Here is a 17,160-nt window from a genome sequence, read left to right as displayed (position 1 = left end):
TATCTACACAACATTTTTATTGAGAGGCAGCTGATTTACTCCTTCACAGCATATTTCCTAAGTGAGAAGTGTGTTAGCTTCTTCTGCTGTTTCAGGGTCTTGAGAGAGGCTTCATGCTTGGTGAGGGCGCGCCTCATAGCACGGGTCTTCTTGGGCCTGAGGTCAAGAGGTTTGAATTTCTTGGTTTTGTAGAACTTTCGCAGGTTCTCACGCTGAGAATGGCTGATGACAGTCAAAACACGAGCAATGGATTTTCGTACAAGTTTTCTGCAACAAAAGTAATTCTATCAGTAACAACATACTCAAGTAAGCTAACTAAACAATAATTATGAGAGTGTCAGTGATGTTCAACTGCCAAATAAGTGATAAACAGGACTGGCACAAAGTTTGTCCTGTATGAAATTGAAAAAATTTTATCCCATTCACTGTTTAAGTTGATTTGGTGGTAAAAGTCAAGTTACTGTACTCTTCATTAACAAGCAGCCACCACCGAGGAAAGAAGATCTGACAAAATACTGTCATCAGAAGTAATCAGAAACGAAACTGTTTGGATTTTGTAAAACCTAAAAATGCCAGGTGTATTACTTTTATAACCTTCTCACATGAAACACAGCTAAATGCTTCTTTTAGTTTATGTAGTGAGGTGAATTATTCAAAAACCTTGTGAACTTCCAAAAAAACTGGAGGTATAATATTAAACTCCAACAATAGATCACAAAAAGAAGTAACAAAAAAAGTATCATTTTTATCACACTCTACTAACAACAGTTTGGGAAAAATCATTTTTAGCCAAAACCAGGATGAGCTGTGGCACCAAATACAAAGAAAAAGTAAAAATCTGCCTTGCCAGTGTTTACTGGTGGGTAGAGAACTATTTCCTAACTGAATTTGCATCAATTTGTGAAAATGCACTAAACATATTCCTGAAAAACTTTTAACAAAAATACTTTATCATTTTTATTCAACAAATTTGTTAAACACTAAAACAACTATGCCTGTCAGGGCTGGTGCAAAGTGCGCCCTGGTAATTATCCACCACTATTCACTTCCCCATTGGAGAAGAGTTGTATAAAATGTGACCTCTCACGCAAGACCCTTCCTCACCTTAGTTTCCTCCCATTTTATTTTTGTGTTGCGCTTTCTCAATTTCACAGATGCAGTGATCCATCTACCTGCACTTCCTGCGTCTCAGACTCATAAATTTCAGAACAGATGCAAAATTTGGTCCCACATGCGTCCCTTTGGACACAAAAAATTATAATTTCTCTATTAAGATCATGGCTGGATGTCTTTTCCTCTCTATCAACAAAAAACTTTGCAATATTAAGCCAAGTAAGTAGCGTGTGATCATTCAGCGAACTCCATCACAGGCCCACTGTTCATAGTCAGCGGTTACAGAAGTGATCTTCAACTTGTCACAGTGTTTTCTATCTTGTCCTGCTGCTTGCACACGAGTTATTCAAATTTACTGCATTAAAATTTAATTTTTCTTTGGTGGAATCAGAAGAAAAAAGTTATGTGCCTGGTAGAGCAACCACAGCTCTCATTTGAGATTCAATGTCGAGAAAAAGTAGGACAAGAACCAGCAACTACAATTGAAAAAGATGATGCAACAATGACAGCACAAGCGAAATCCAAGGAAAGAAAATTATTCGAGCCCTGGCTGAAAAAGTAAGTGGATGGATGGTTTACGAAAAAATGGTAATTACATGTACTGCCGGGTCTGCACGGAGACAAGGAAATCTCATGGAATGAGCAAGGAAGCCCAGTGCCAAAATTTTTGAAACACCATACTCACTCTGCATGTTGGTCTCCTAAGTTCTTGAACACAAAATGGCCCTCCACGCAGGGCTGTCATCCCCTTAAGTCTTCAAATATTGAAAAATGGTAGATGATGTCATAATGCACTGGCCATGATGTCATTTCGCCGAAAAACGCGCAAAAAAAGATGTTGTTGGAATTGTAACATTTGACCTGATTGGTTTACTTGCCACCAATCACGTTAATAGCTTAAACTTCAATGGCATACCGGAGTTAAAAAGAAAATGTTCAATGTTAATAAAACAGCTCAAACAACCCAAAATATTTGAAATTTCATTGTCAGAGTCGAGTCTACAAGAAATGGAAAACTTTGGTGATTATTCGGTGGATTTCAGACTCTAATCTGGAGACCGAAAGATACGGTTCAAAATCTGGAGTCTCCTGCATTATCCACGAGAGTTGACAGCACCGTCCATGGTCCTGAGATTAGAAAGTCATTCAAGGAAGCCTAAAGAAAAGGCGAAACAAAGCAGAATAAAGCCGTACTGGTGCTTTTTAAGTGTGTACAGTGGCTGTGTATGGCAAGCATCCCGCTAGTAAAATTCATTTTGCTACTGGCACTTCTTCATGATTTGGGGCTTGACAACATAGCTAATCAGAGTAAAACTTGGTCCTGAAAGAGCTGAATTCAATTTTGATCGTGCACTGGAAAATGGCACAAAGGGAAGGACAGGCGGATCTATGAGCTCAAATTTAAGAAATAGATTTTGAGATTGCTCCCTGAAGAAAGTTATTCATGAGTTCATTAATATGTCAAAGACTGAAAGTAACTATATGGCAATAAAAACCTCTTTTGATATGTAAGTGTTCCTCATAGGTACAACTCATACACTGATGGATGTAGGACCATGTGGGACCATGTGGGACTCAAACTCCTGAGTGTGGGACTCACACGTATGTCTAAGGGACTCACAGGTTTTTGGCTGTGCGAGTCTCTGGACTCGCTGCTACCTGTTTGTAGATGGATCACTGCAGATGCCACTATCTTGGAGCCTGGAACAGGCTAGGACAAATGATCATCTTGGCCAGACATTGTCCATTGACTAGATGTTATTTTAAGCCCTGAACAGGTAATGTTACTTTAGGTAAATAAGGACGATAGACAGAGATATTAGCAGATGGCAGTTGTCCACAGTTACTCTTTCTGTCAGCAATGCACTGAGTGCTGATTACTGAAACTCCAGTAACAGCTTTACAAGATTATTGCCACACAGCTGTAGCAGAGAGGTTGTCATTACAGGAGATTTGGATGAGAGGCTTCAAGTCAATGGAATAAAGTATGGCTAGAGATGGACATAGCTCATAAGGAGAGGCCACATGAAAACTTAAACAGCGTGATTTTAAAATGAACTTACATTTTAGAGAGTTTGGAAGCAGCTCCTCCTGTCACCTTAGCAACTTCCAGTTGTGACAACTCAGTCTTGAGTTCATCAAGCTGCTTCAGAAGCTCTTCCTTTTTCTTCCCGCGAAGCTCGTGAGCTTTTACCTTCACCTGAAGTACAACAAAACATCCTCCAGGTAAACAATTACTATTTTATCACGTTTATTTAAACCAGCCCGGACAATCTAACGACCTCGATGTTGCCAAAAAGTCCGTGTTAAATACTTCTCGACCGTAATTCTTTTTCTGTTAAAGCTTTTTTGTACGCTGAAGTATGAACAATTTAGCAATCAAGAACGAACTCAAGGGAACACGGCCAAACAACGGAAGATAAAAGCTAATCACAAACATTCTACAAATCCTAGCTGAAGGCTCGTACGTCGGTTTTAAAACTTATCACTGGTTACCGTTTGCACCGATGGATTAATTCTTCCAGACGATCTATTCAAGGGCTATTCAACGACAACTGCAAAACTAGTGAACTCACAAATTTAAAACTAGCTAGAGATGAAAGTCCTAAAGATAAGAATTATTTATCATTTTCATAGGAAAACCTCGCATCAACTATTAAACTCATTTGTGTGCTATTGACCACTCAAAAATTCCCGATGTTGAGAACAAACTCTCAATAACAGCACAGCCACTAAAATGTTTTCGATGTCTACTCAGCAATGTGTACAACAGGCGATCACGAGCACTATTTTGTTCGCTGCCCTATTCGACTGTCGCAGAAGTTGCAAACGGAAATAATACGACGAAAACGAAGAATGGTCATCAGTAGGTTTTCTTATAGGGATTATAATGATAAAACGAGCAATACCAATACGATGAAAAGCGATGTTTATAGCTTATACTTTCTTTAAAACCCACCATTTTTGATGTCGCTTTGGAGAGGGAGACAGAGGTAGTCTCGCAACGCCTTGTGGGAAATAAACCGCATCGCCCACCTGGAGATCGCGGGCTCGAAACTAAACGAGAACTGCAGCATGCAGCAGCAGCATGCAGACTTCGCAGACTGATTAGTTCATTCACAGGTAGCCCAAGCTCGAAATATGAGCATCGGCGGCCGCATCGGCGAGCATCGGCATTGTTGCGTAACATTCAAGACATAAGGATTTGTATGGGGAAAAAACCTATCGTTTCTGTAACCTACGAAAATGAAAGAATTTCAATAAAAAAAACAGCTTACCTTACTTAAAATGTGTGTTACGTCTCTCCTGTGTGGTCCACGGGCCGATTTATGGCCTTTTATGGGTTTTTATGTAAACGGTTTTCTCTCTATATAAAGGTTTACCCATAAAAGGCCATAAATCGGCCCGTGGACCACACAGGAGAGACGTAACACACATTTTAAGTAAGGTAAGCTGTTTTTTATTGAAATTCTTTCATTTTCGTAGGTTACAGAAACGATAGGTTTTTTTCCCATACAAATCCTTATATTTTGAATGTTACGCTACAATGCCGATGCTCACCGATGCTCATATTTCGAGCTTGGGCTACCTGTGGTTCATTTAAAAATTTAGCATGGTTTTAGAGTAAAAAGGTCAAAAGTTAAAATATCAGGAACAAGGTTGTCATTTGTTTGTATTTTCTGTCTAGTGATAAGTAACGCACTGAAGATTCCACTGAAATTTAAATGTAATTTAAACATAATTCAGTATAGTATTATTTAACAGTTAATGAATGAGGCTGAGTATCTTATGAAGAATTGTGGAGATCGAGGAGGGTGTTATCTGTCGAGGCCGTAGGCCGAGGCGGATAACACCCTCCGAGATCTCCATAATTCTTCATATGATACGAAAACCGAATTCAATAACTGTTTTATTATTCATTCAAAATAATTCCTAGTTTAAAAACATAGCTAAAACAAACTTACCTCCATCGATCCATCGATGTTCAGTTCATCTTCGATAGTGTACGTTTAGGTTTGTCTAGCCCCCGCAAATATTCTCCAAACAGCAGATGTCGCCCTTCGAGTTGTCTTCTTGCTGTTCTTGCCATGTTTTTAGCTGTTTTTTCGCCTAGTTCTGACTCTTGAAACGAGTGAAATGTCCGCCATTTTTTCAAGTTCACAACCAAAACAACTCATCCTCGTCCCCAGGTCTTCTCGGTTAACGGTGCCTTAACCTGCGAAAACGCTGCATTTTTGACGTCATTTCCTCGTTAAAGTCAAAATTCTTCCAAATTTGGTCATCAGTAACTGGTTATGGTGAATTAAACGTGTGCTTTTAGCCAATCAGAATCGGGGAAATATTTTGAATGAACAATAATCTAACTTATATTACTATTGTATTTTATCGCGTATCTTTTAATATATTTTCACTGTAACTTAGGATATGTATTTTTATCCTTTGATTGAATAAAGACTATTATTATTATTATTATTATTATTATGATACCTTGCAAAGGTCATTTTGGGAAATTTGATAAACGTGTGCACAGTCGCCCCCTTCCCAGAAAAAAAATCAATTGTTTTTCAAAGGAAGGAGGCGTCTTTACGCAGGCTAAATTTGATTAGCGGTATGCGCTTAATAACGACGATGGGGTCCCCCCCTTAAGTTTCAAAATGCTCTGTCACTAAAATTTCCCCCGCATCTGGAGTAAGACACATTAGAAACGAATTAAAATTGATGACGTAATCGGAAAAATTGACTAAATGAGTCGTAATTTGATAATTGAACAGGCGGACCTGAAATATGCTCCGCAGAAAGTGGAACTTACTCACAAGTGTCAGATGTCAACAGCACTAATATACGTCGTTATATTTTATTCGTTTTCACCCCTTCGCTCTACAATGTCTCAGGACTGTAATAGGAGCTGACGCACAGGTAAATCTTTTAGTGAACGCGCGCGCGGTAAGCCAATCTGATTCGAACCACAGTTCCTTAAAACGAAAATGATAATATCATTGGGTGCATTTGCTCCGTTTATTTCCTAAACTGGCTAAATTCGTCTTCTTTTTGTAGTTGAAGTTAAAGTAGGAAATGTTATTGTATAATTTGGAAGTTTTCGACAATACTTGATTTTTAATCAATCAATCATGATCATTCGATTCAAGTTTCATCCCGCTTCAAACTAGCCTCTCCTCTGAGTACCTATCCTATTTCTCAAGAACAGTTATTCAGTGAAACAATTTGCCTGCTTCTGTCTTTTGAGAAAACTGCTCTTTATATACTTTCTAAGCCCCTGTAAGCTGCCTAAATCTTACCTTTGTTAGCCTATTAATTTACCTTTTTTTCTGCTGACCAACCCAACCAATAATCCTCAAATTTGAGGGATAGGCTGTACACGGTAAATGTTAATGTACATTTTTTAGCGTGTCAAAAGAAATCTACTGGCACACCGCCAAGTGGTGAGTTAAACGGGTACACAAGCTTACTTCATTTCTAAACTCTTACCAAGCAGTAGAGAACAAAATTGCATCCCATTATGGTTCATTATGGCTTTTGACTCCATATTTTCCGTCACCTATGTTCAACGATACTCACCTTTGAAAGTGATTAAACTATTCAAGGAATTGTTTTACTTTCACAGATATATTGACACGATGATTGAAAGCGACATTCTCTTTCCATGGCTGGATCCCAACCTCCACGCCATGATGGATCAGCTCAAAGACATGAAAAACAGCGAAGCGATGTGCAAAGTGCGAAAATTCAAGCAAATTATTCAGAGACACCCAGCTGCTTCAGTATTTCTTAGTACTTTCGTGATAACGGGGTTTCTTCCCTTCTTTTTGTTCCTTGCCTTCGTCGCGGGATCTTCAATATTCGTTCTGTTTTCGCTTCTCCTTTTTCAAGGCGGGGTTCTTGCACTGGGTTTGCTATCTCTGCTTGGAGTGTTTGTACCAATCGTTTTATTTGGAACTAAAATCGCAGCCATCGTGTACGTGATATACATCATCACTGCTACAGTTCTTCGCGTCGCACACATTTTAACAAAAACTATAATATGGCTCCCGAGTGTGATTCTGGCCGTTATGACTAAAAAATTTCACGATGTTTTTTCGCTTCTTGGTGAAGCAGTTAGAGTGGAAATACAACGTCGTCGGTCCAGCGCTTTTTTGTCATGACATTCAGAAGATGGCTGTATATATATTGATAACAAGCGGATGAATGGAGAGCAATGTACAGAGGCCGTTCTACCAAGCTAATCCGAAGGCCGTATAAAGAGAAATATAGCCATTCACGTGGATGGCAAAGAGTTGGCTTCAAGACCAAGGTGATTTTTCTGAGATCAAATAAAAAAGCCATTTCTCATGTACAAGGTTTAGTCCGATTTGTTCACGTTACTCAGTGGATTCCTAAGGGTTCATTTCCAGTGTGGCGTAATTTTTACGTGCGTACGGACGTAAAATTCACGTTCACGAATAAAATAGAGGCAATGCATGAATGGTGGCTCATAAACATAAAAGTTGAACCTCGCTTAACTTCTCGTTTAAGCTCAGCACTTTTTATCTTACCTCTATTTTATTTACGTGAGTTAACGTGCGTACCCAAAAACGCGTCAGTGGAAATCAACCTTAAATAGGTGTTTTAAAATGGGGTGTGTTAAAGTGCGTACTTTCGGTTACTTGTTTATGCGGTTGGTAGTCGAGCCTACTCCAACGCACATATATCCCTTATTAAGAAACTGGATGTACACCACATTTTATGAGCTTTCGGGAGAAGCGCTATTTCACTTTCATTACAACAACTGAGTATGGCTCAAGAATATGCTCCTCAGAAAGTTGTTATGTCTGAAGCTGTGTTAATCCATATTTATCTAAAATATTCAGTGGAAAACGCTCATTGAAGCCACTCAGAGATTACGTTGAATAGACCAGAGATTATCTTTATTTATTTAAACAGGGTTAAAATTCATCAAGCATATAAAAAGAAATTGTATGAAGGAAATGTCACAAGTGCTGTTACGTAAACCTGTTTTCCATGACTGTCGTGTCTCTATTAATTTTTAAAAAAATAGGATTAAGTGATTTATTTCAACTTAGACCAGGAATAAACAAGCACGCTCTTTAAAAACGAGGTAAGTCTCGCTTGCTTGGGGGATTAGATAAGAAATGAGGAGGCGATTAACTCTTCACGAAACAGAATTTCCTCGCTTAAAGTTTTTTACTTCTTACTTTATCGACAGTCGAGTATTCTTCAGGATATTTACTTTTTACATCGTATTCGATGATGATTGAGTACGCGTGTATAATACACGAAAATCAATTCAAGAGAAATTACATTATTGCTAGCCTGCGGGCAAAGACGTATTTCCGGTCGTCGCTTCTCTCCACCCGAAAAATAATTAGCTGGGGAGAAGCGACGACCAGAAATACGTCTGTCCCCAGGCTACATCATTGCCAGAGACCAAAGACGTGATGAACAGCGCGTCATTTCAATCATCGCCGAAAATAAACTGCATGTTCATCTCAAGACTCATTTGCATACAATGAAAGTTTTCAACACCCGATCGACCAACACCCCACGATCGAGGTTTCCACTGAAGTTAGTATTTACTTGTTCCAAAGAAATCAACGCTTTCAAGCGATAGAATTCGTGGAAAAGTTCGTCATCTTTCGCATCACTCCTTCCTAAGCTTTCTTCGCAAAAGGAAGCATGGCGCTATGACACGTCGCGATTCTTATCCCCAGTTTCTACAATCTCCGCTAGGAACGCCTGGGACCATGATCTCCCTTCATGCGCGCACACGCAAAAAAGGCAAAGCGAGACTAGTAAATAAATGTAAAGTTTTCTTCCGCTTCTTCTTCTTTTTTCTTTTTTTTGCAGCTTCAAGAAAAAGACTAGTGCTGAGTATCTTTGGTGATACATCTAGGGGTAAATTCATTCTTAATGACAGATTGATTGATTTACTTAGGAAATCACTACCGTGAAGAGTTTGGCTACGAGATCCTAATTACCATAAAATTTTAAGATCTTGCGCCATGAATATATCTTGAGGATATTATCAATCATTTCATTGCATTTAATTTCAACCCACATCGCCGTGAATGACGCATGCTGGAAGAAACTCTTTGTCTGACTTTACAACATGAAATGATAATAAATAGGCAAACTAAGGGATCGGATTGAATCCCCAATGCTACATTCACACCTCTCAGGACGATTTTTCGACCAGTTGAAAATTCTTGCGCTTAGGTTTGCCTTTCACATGTATGGTGGCCCATAGCTATCACTCGAAATTTGCCAAAGATTTTGCAAAAAACCCCCTAAATAAACAGATATTTTAATGAAAACGTAAAACAAAAGATAAGTAATACTTAAATCAAACGTTTATTCATTGAAAATCAAAAATCAAATAAAAATAAAAATAAATAATAATTAAAATAAAATGAAATAAAAGTAAACTTAAATTGGAAATCAAAAATAACATAAACATAAAATGAAATAAAAACAAACTGAAATGAAAGTGAAATGAAAACAGCACCCAAAAGCAAAGAAAAACGCAATGAAAACAAAAACAAAAGTAAAATTAAATTTTGCATGAGCCTAGCGCTATCATAGTATACCAGGATGCTTTGCACGATAAGAACTCCACGTGCAGAGCAATCAGCAAAATGGCTGCCGAGTGGAGAAATTTCAAGGCGAAAATGAAAGCGAAAAGAATCGACAAGGGTAAGGGAAAGAAGAAGGACACCATTAGTGCTTTTAACGACGAAAATGATACTTTAGTCGTGCAGCGATTAAGCGCTGAGGTCTCCGGTAAAGCCCAAAAATATTCAAGAATTGGTGCGAGGGAGTTCGTGTCCTATGAGTACGAAGAGTTTACGATTGAAAACATTCGGAGAGCATGCGAAAAACACTTCGCAGTCGACAAGTCAATGAGCTGTGACATTCTGGCTGGAGAACAAGGGCCGTCCTGCAATACGGTGAAGCAGATCCCAGATTCGCGAGTGATCCATGTACGTTTTGTAGAACGAGTTCCCGTTGTTGAACTCGATGAAGGTACTGAACTAGGCACCCGAGAACGTGGGCCTAGCTTGAAGTCGCTGCCAGCGAAACGGAAATTTTCTGACGCGGAGACAAAAACCCGATCAGTGCCCACGAAATCTGCCCCAAGTCCGAGCAAGTTTGTTCCAAGGAGTCTTTCAGTGGTTGAAATGCTTAAACTTGGTAAAGTGATCACGCAGTCGACAACTTCAGTTAACTTTATGCGTTTAATTTCAACGAGATGTCGTGGTCGAAGACACCATCTACAGTTGATTTCTCTATCGACAAAGAACCCTTTGGGAAAGGTGGTTTCAGGCAAGCTTTTAAAGCTATAAGCAATGACGAGGAATTTCAAGGTACCTGGGTAATCAAAAAGTATCTTCCAAAATCAATAAGTGATATCGAGTCCACAGGTCAATCAATAGAACAACACACCAAGAAAGTGGTACAAATGCACTATCTTGCCAGAAACTTCGCTGCACGATTAAGTCAAGAATTGCAAGCTAGTGATGATCATATACTGTTTGGAGAAACGCTGAAATACAACAAAATCTTTTTGGGTAAGCTTGACTCTGATGAGTATGTTACAGTTGAGGAATTGGTAGAAGGGTCCTTTGTCAAGCATATCAATAATAATGGGCACATTTGTGGTGACACTAATAACCCTGTTTGTAATAAGGCTGAATGCCTAGCTCATTATTCCTTTGAACGGTCAAACAAAGAAGTAATGGTTGTTGATATCCAAGGTTGTGATTACTTACTTTTTGACCCTGAAGTAGCTTCCAAAGAACTCAAATCAAATGAAGAATTTTTTTTCTGTACTGGTAATTTGTCAATCAGCGCTATAAATAATTTTATTGAAAGCCACAAATGCAACTGGTATTGTGAACTACTCAAGTTGCCTGAACTTACAAACTTGTAAAATGAAAATAACATTACCATTTCTCTTGTGAAGGAGTCGGAAGGCACTGAATGGCGAAATGGTCATTGTTGCCCATGAATAATGGGCTTCTGCTGTCATATTTACAGAGATACTTTTCTAGTAATAAAGGGACCCTGCACCACAGTTATTGATATTGAATTGGGTGACAGTTTCACTTCAGTTAGTTTCAAGTGGCTGTTCATGTTGAGGTTAAATCGTGGAGGGAGGGGGGAGCTCTGACCAGTCTAGTTCTGGTGTGTGTTGTAGAGTTTTTGAGATCAGACACTGTTTAACGGTTTAAATACCAGCACCTTAACACCTTAAATCAACAGCTTAAATATGGCAGACTCCATCCTCCTATTGTTCAAAATTTGTGGAGGAGTTAAATCCTCAGTAAAAGAAAACAGAGTTGTAAGTGTTGAAGGATCTCTGTTGTTGAATGTTCTGTTCTTAGTTTATGCTCATGTGTTCTAGAACAACATGTGCCAGTTGTAGTTGTCACTGTGAAATTCAGAAAACTGTCAGCCCTCAAAATATTTCTTGAAAGTAATAATACATAGACCACTTTCGTATTCTTGGTAATGAACTGGAACTAGCTTGAAGGCAAGTCTAAAGCTGAGAAATATCATTTAAAATATTTACATGAGAAGAAATTGACCTACAGCAGCCTTGATTCCTACCTACCAGTAGTTCCAGTTCATTACCAAGAATATGAAAATGGTCTTTAAAGTTCTAAGGAAAAAGCCAAACATCAGTGAAAAAACGTAACCCCCAGTAACAATGGTAACATTATTGTAGTTTTGTTGCCTGCCGCTGTCTCCTGATCTTTTCTTTGATTGGTCACTACACAATCAACATTACAGAGATATTTCACAGGTGTTTACAGACTTCTGAGTTTGATTTTAAAGAGAGTTCTGTGCCACTACACTACTGGTCAGGTGTGCAGGTAGGACAGGAACACTCAATCAAGATGAGCTTCATATTGTAGTTTTGTTAAAGTTAAAAATAGCTCCCAGTGTTGTTTACATCCAGTAGAAAAATAAAGTTGTTGTTACTGTTGTGCATTCTGAGTGGACTTATTTCACATAATACATTTCACACTGTTGGCCTCTGTAGGTTAAAAGGAGCCTTTTGCTAAAACAGATAGTGTGTAAAGGTTGATAAACATTATGATTTGTGATCAGTTTTACCAAAAGATTATTTTGCGGATTAAAATTCCACTAAAACCAAGAAAGAAATAAACAAAAGCAGTCTTAAATGGAATGTTGAAAATCTCTAACTGAGAAACTGGTGAGCTGTTAAGTAAACAACTTTGTGTGCCAGTTATGCAATTTACACAGATACTTGTAAGCTAAAATGTGTCTTAAGAAACAGGAATGCTGTTACACAGTCTTCAGGTTCTATTTTCTCAGTGTTGGGAATCAAGCGTTCACATTCTCCTCTGAATCTTGCATCAAGGAAATCATCTTCCACTTCAAGTACCCCAGCATAATTTGCTACCTCTCTAAGGTGCTCCTCTGTGACAGGCCAACCTAAAGATAAATTTGCCACTCACTACTCTTGTAACAAATCCTCTCTATGTGAGTATGAGAATGTGAACTCCATGTACATGAGTAATGATAATGAATGGGAAAAAACCTGTTGCAGGAAGGCACAGTCTTGAGGATAATTGGTTTCATATGGACTTTGTTTTACAATCAATTGGGATTGGAGGACAAGTTAAATAAAATTGTTATAAATAAATAGACATTTCAAATGGTCCCCAGTTATATAGCACTGTTGCAATTCATTGACTGGGATGGTTGCTAATAGTAATAATAATGTATACTGAATTCATAACCAGAAAGAGTCACCAACAAATAATTTTAAGGTTCAAAGCAACAGTGCTCAACTGTGGTATCCATTACATGATTTAAATAAGGGACTGGAGTTCAGTTTCAGTGCAGTTCAGTTTATTGTTTTGCCATAAGTTGTTTAAAATCAAGAAAAAAAATTGAATTAATGGCGTAGTACTGGCTTCTCCTCTTGAACTAACAAAGGGGCTAGTCCATCTGATAGGTTACTCTGATCACTTCCACTTTAGAAACCCTTCAAATGTAATAAACGATGTTTAAGATGTATTGGAAGAAATACAGGAAACAACAACTTTTGAAGCCTACCACTTTCTTCCAGGCCATATTCGGACGGAAAATTGTAAATGTGCTCAGGAATACCGTGGGGCAACACCGTATCTTTCTGTTGTCGAATCCTGTGAGTGTTCCAAACTGTATCTTTAAATGTGTCCAGCTCCTTTTGCAATAGAGGAATCATAACAAATGCCAAGAGCATCCTAATAGAGGAGAACATTTTCATATCTTTCATCAGATTATATCTGCCTTTTGTCTATTTTTTGGTACCATCACAAGTATTTCAGACAAGAATATTATACAAAAAACATTAATAAAGAGTAAAGATTTCTCTTAAGAGGCACAATTTTCCTGAAAACTAGTACCAAACAGCTTAGTGGACAACCCCACTTCATAAAACAAAAGAATTTCATGTTCTAAAGATTTCAAAATAGATTTAACTGTTTTGTACAGCTGATCATATCCGAATCATAAGCATGTTCTCTGTCACCAGAGTGTTTTCCTCTGTATTTTGATTAGGGAAAATGGCTGTTGAAGCAATGATTTGGAAAGAAAGTCTTGACTTCTTAAATCTAAATGTGCTTTTGAACAGTATGTTTTCAGCTCTTTTCAACTCAACAAAGTTAGGCAAATGTAGGCAGTAGCAAAAGGTAAAACAGTTTTAGGACACCTTTTCATAAAAAAATGTCAACAGAAACAACCCATTTTCACATACCGATCTTTTGCATCATGTGGATTGTAGTGGTGCTCATTTTTAAGCCAGGTAAGTTTATCTTTAAAGTACTTTTCAAGTCTTTCATGTAACTCCTTCCACCATCTTTCAATCTGGAAGTCAAGTGTTAAAGATAGTAGGTCAATCAATTCTCCAACTTGCTTGCCTCCCTTCCCCCCACCCACACACAAGGGGCATTTTTTGTCTGAAGTCTGCGTGGGGATGGGCAATTTGTTCTCCTTTGTTTGTATTCTGGGGAGTGTTTTTGTTTTTTGAGCCTGCTAGGACGTTTTAAGATATAGCTGCATGTCACCAGGTTCTATTTTTAAGGACAGAACGTAGGAAATTGTACAGTACACCGCCACAGACAAAAACACTTACTTGGTTAGCAGTTGATGGCCCATAAATCATTGTTTCTGTTGGATCTATATCGCCATGATGTTGTCTGAGGAATGCATGCATGGTTGCCATTACACCAGTCTCTGTACCTCGGTCCATCCTCAAGTACGAGGGAATAACTTTGTTCTCATATAGATACTCGAGATACCAACGGCCTATCAGTCTTGGCTCTCTATTGTTGGTCCAGACACGAAGCCAAAGTAACTTCCTGCTTGCTGTGTCAATACTGCCATATATCGCTAATGGGAAGGTATCATTCTGAAAGCCCATCAGCTTATTATGCCCATCAACAGAATGTACCCAGTTTGGGCCTCTAGTTCTGAAAGGCTGCTTCTTCTTCTTGTTTTTGACGCCGACTGCACGACTTTCAAGTCCTTCAGGATCCATTTGCTGCATTACCGCATATACCAGATCTCGCGGCACATTTAACAGGTGTTCTTGCCGGATTTTTTGATGCAGTGCTCGGTAACCGAGAAGTTTGCCAGGTCCTTCAAGTTCCTTGCCAACAGCCTCCTTAAGGTGGCTCGACTGGATTTTTTGGGGTTGATACCTCCCAACTTTGAGCATTAACTACATCGGCATGAGTAAAGATATGGAAAAATTGTTACCACAACTGTATTATATAAAGATGAAAATTTCTTATGATCCGGGTTTTATTGCAATCGGAGTCGCCATGGCAACGTAATGACGCCATTACGTTTTTCATTTATCTTTGTGTTTCTCTGTTCCAGGAGTTTTTTGAAGAAATCGCTTTAGGGAGTATGTACCTGCTATAATTGCCTCCATTATGGCGTAGTTTGAACAAATTCTATGAGAGCGTTTTCGAAATATTTTGAAATGTAGTTTTAAGGATAATAAAAACAGTGAAATAGCATGCTACCTACACAATTCGCTAATATTTTAAGAAAATGATAAGCTTTGGAAACGAGGCTTCATCTCGTAGTGGTTTGATTCCATTGAAAACTGCATACGACAAAAGAGGGGAATTGCTCTGGGCGATCGCGAGTAAGAAGAATTTTATTAACTTGCGTTCAGCTGCTTTTGATACAGTTTTTGGACGTAATTTGATCCATGCCTAAAAATTTCGCATTTTTCCAAAAACCGCTCGATAAATTTTTCTATAAATTCGACAATCCCGAGATCAATTGTCAAGAAATATTCCCTGCAAGTTTCAAGAACATTGAAAATAGGGAAGGCTTTTAAATAGGGCCTCAAATATAACCAATATTCCCCCCAGATCTTGTGTTTACAAGTGAGCGCCCTCATTATTCACTGGCATTGTTTTCAAGTTTCATATGCACGTGCACAACTAGCAAAAGTTATAAATTTGCATCAAAAAGAACCCTCGATTACTTTCCGAAGAAATATCTGGAGTATACTAATAATTGGCTTGTCGTCACAGACAGCAGTGAGAGCCGAAACGGTGAACGTCACGGCTCATCGTGTAGGATGGAATTCTTAATTATCTTACTCGGGTTATAACATCACAGAAACTCTCACAAAGAGTTGCTCTGATGTTATAATATATCATTAGTCTCTTTACGCGGTAATTAGCATATCCCGAAGATTTAACCGGGGGTCCTTTTTGATGCAAATTCTATCTTTTTGCTAAATGTGCACGTGTATATGAAACTTGAAAACAATGCCAGTGAATAATGAGGACGCTCACTTGTAAACACAAAATCTGGGGGGAAAATTGGCTATATTTGAGGCCCTATTTAAAAGCCTTCCCTGTTTTCAATGTTCTTGAAACTTGCAGGGAATATTCCTTGACAATTGATCTCGGGATTGTCGAATTTATTTAAAAATTTATCGAGCGGTTTTTGGAAAAATGCGAAATTTTTAGGCATGGACCAAATTACGTCCAAAAACTGTATCAAAAGCAGGTGAATGCAAGTTAATAAAATTCTTCTTACTCGCGATCGCCCAGAGCAATTCCCCTCTTTTGTCGTATGCAGTTTTCAGTGGAATCAAACCGCTATGAGATGAAGCCTCGTTTCCAAAGCTTATCATTTTCTTAAAATATTAGCGAATTGTGTAGGTAGCATGCTATTTCACTGTTTTTATTATCCTTAAAACTACATTTCAAAATATTTCGAAAACGCTCTCATAGAATTTGTTCAAACTACGCCATAATGGAGGCAATTATAGCAGGTACATACTCCCTAAAGCGATTTCTTCAAAAAAACTCCTGGAACAGAGAAACACAAAGATAAATGAAAAACGTAATGGCGTCAATAACGTTGCCATGGCGACTCCGATTGCAATAAAACCCGGATCATAAGAAATTTTCATCTTTATATAATACAGTTGTGGTAACAATTTTTCCATATCTTTACTCATGCCGATGTAGTTAATGCTCAAAGTTGGGAGGTATCAACCCCAAAAAATCCAGTCGAGCCACCCTAACTTCGTCCAGAGTGACATTTGTATCCGTGTAGAAAATGTTGAAGTATCGAAGACGTCTATCCAATGTGGGTATACTCCAAGCATAAGTGGGAAAATCTCTTTTTAAAAAATCTAACATCTCCTTTCGCTTCATGCCCTGCCTCACGTAGTTTCTCAAATCTTCCTGCAGGCGCACGTCTTCACACCAAGAACCATCTCTGGTCGCCATCTTGTTTTCTTGCCCGCCTCGTCCCCAGGCGCCCTCCTTACTACCAACTCATCGTGCAAAGCATCCTGGTATACTATGATAGCGCTAGGCTCATGCAAAATTTAATTTTACTTTTGTTTTTGTTTTCATTGCGTTTTTCTTTGCTTTTGGGTGCTGTTTTCATTTCACTTTCATTTCAGTTTGTTTTTATTTCATTTTATTTTCATTTAATTTTTGATTTTCAATTTAAGTATATTTTTATTTCATT

The 17,160-nt window shown here is 38.4% G+C and overlaps 3 protein-coding genes across 3 annotated transcripts; 1 reads left to right on the top strand and 2 right to left on the bottom strand.

Annotated features, from left to right (window-relative positions):
- LOC140936951 (large ribosomal subunit protein uL29-like) lies at nucleotides 1-4,132 on the bottom strand. The gene is made up of 3 exons (XM_073386460.1): nucleotides 4,073-4,132; nucleotides 3,177-3,313; nucleotides 1-267 (listed from the first exon to the last, which is right to left on the bottom strand). The coding sequence occupies exons 1-3, from the start codon at nucleotides 4,073-4,075 to the stop codon at nucleotides 36-38; spliced, it is 372 nt and encodes a 123-aa protein (XP_073242561.1). The 5' UTR covers nucleotides 4,076-4,132; the 3' UTR covers nucleotides 1-35.
- Nucleotides 4,133-10,378: 6,246 nt separating this feature from the next.
- Nucleotides 10,379-11,059, top strand: LOC140938392 (myosin heavy chain kinase C-like). The gene has a single exon (XM_073387878.1). It carries the CDS (start codon nucleotides 10,379-10,381, stop codon nucleotides 11,057-11,059), a length of 681 nt encoding a protein of 226 aa, XP_073243979.1.
- On the bottom strand, nucleotides 10,615-14,800 carry LOC140937518 (uncharacterized). Its single transcript, XM_073387078.1, has 4 exons — nucleotides 14,279-14,800; nucleotides 13,901-14,010; nucleotides 13,219-13,388; nucleotides 10,615-12,591 (listed from the first exon to the last, which is right to left on the bottom strand). Exons 1-4 carry the CDS (start codon nucleotides 14,690-14,692, stop codon nucleotides 12,392-12,394), a joined length of 894 nt encoding a protein of 297 aa, XP_073243179.1. The 5' UTR covers nucleotides 14,693-14,800; the 3' UTR covers nucleotides 10,615-12,391.
- Between the last annotated feature and the right edge of the window lie 2,360 nt (nucleotides 14,801-17,160).

This window comes from Porites lutea, chromosome 5 (assembly GCF_958299795.1).
Source record: "Porites lutea chromosome 5, jaPorLute2.1, whole genome shotgun sequence".
Classification (NCBI taxonomy): Eukaryota; Metazoa; Cnidaria; class Anthozoa; order Scleractinia; family Poritidae; genus Porites; species Porites lutea.
The sequence above is the reverse complement of the archived record's forward strand: the minus strand, read 5'-3'. Positions and strand labels throughout refer to the sequence as shown.

Coding starts and splice junctions, on each gene's coding strand:
- LOC140936951 (XM_073386460.1), bottom strand. Junction 268..3,176: donor GCTTCCAAACTCTCTAAAAT/GTAAGTTCATTT, acceptor CTTTTGTTGCAG/AAAACTTGTACGAAAATCCA.
- LOC140938392 (XM_073387878.1), top strand. CDS start 10,379: ATGTCGTGGTCGAAGACACCATCTACAGTTGATTTCTCTATCGACAAA.
- LOC140937518 (XM_073387078.1), bottom strand. CDS start 14,692: ATGCAGCAAATGGATCCTGAAGGACTTGAAAGTCGTGCAGTCGGCGTC. Junction 14,011..14,278: donor GGCCATCAACTGCTAACCAA/GTAAGTGTTTTT, acceptor CTTGACTTCCAG/ATTGAAAGATGGTGGAAGGA. Junction 12,592..13,218: donor ATATGGCCTGGAAGAAAGTG/GTAGGCTTCAAA, acceptor ATTTATCTTTAG/GTTGGCCTGTCACAGAGGAG.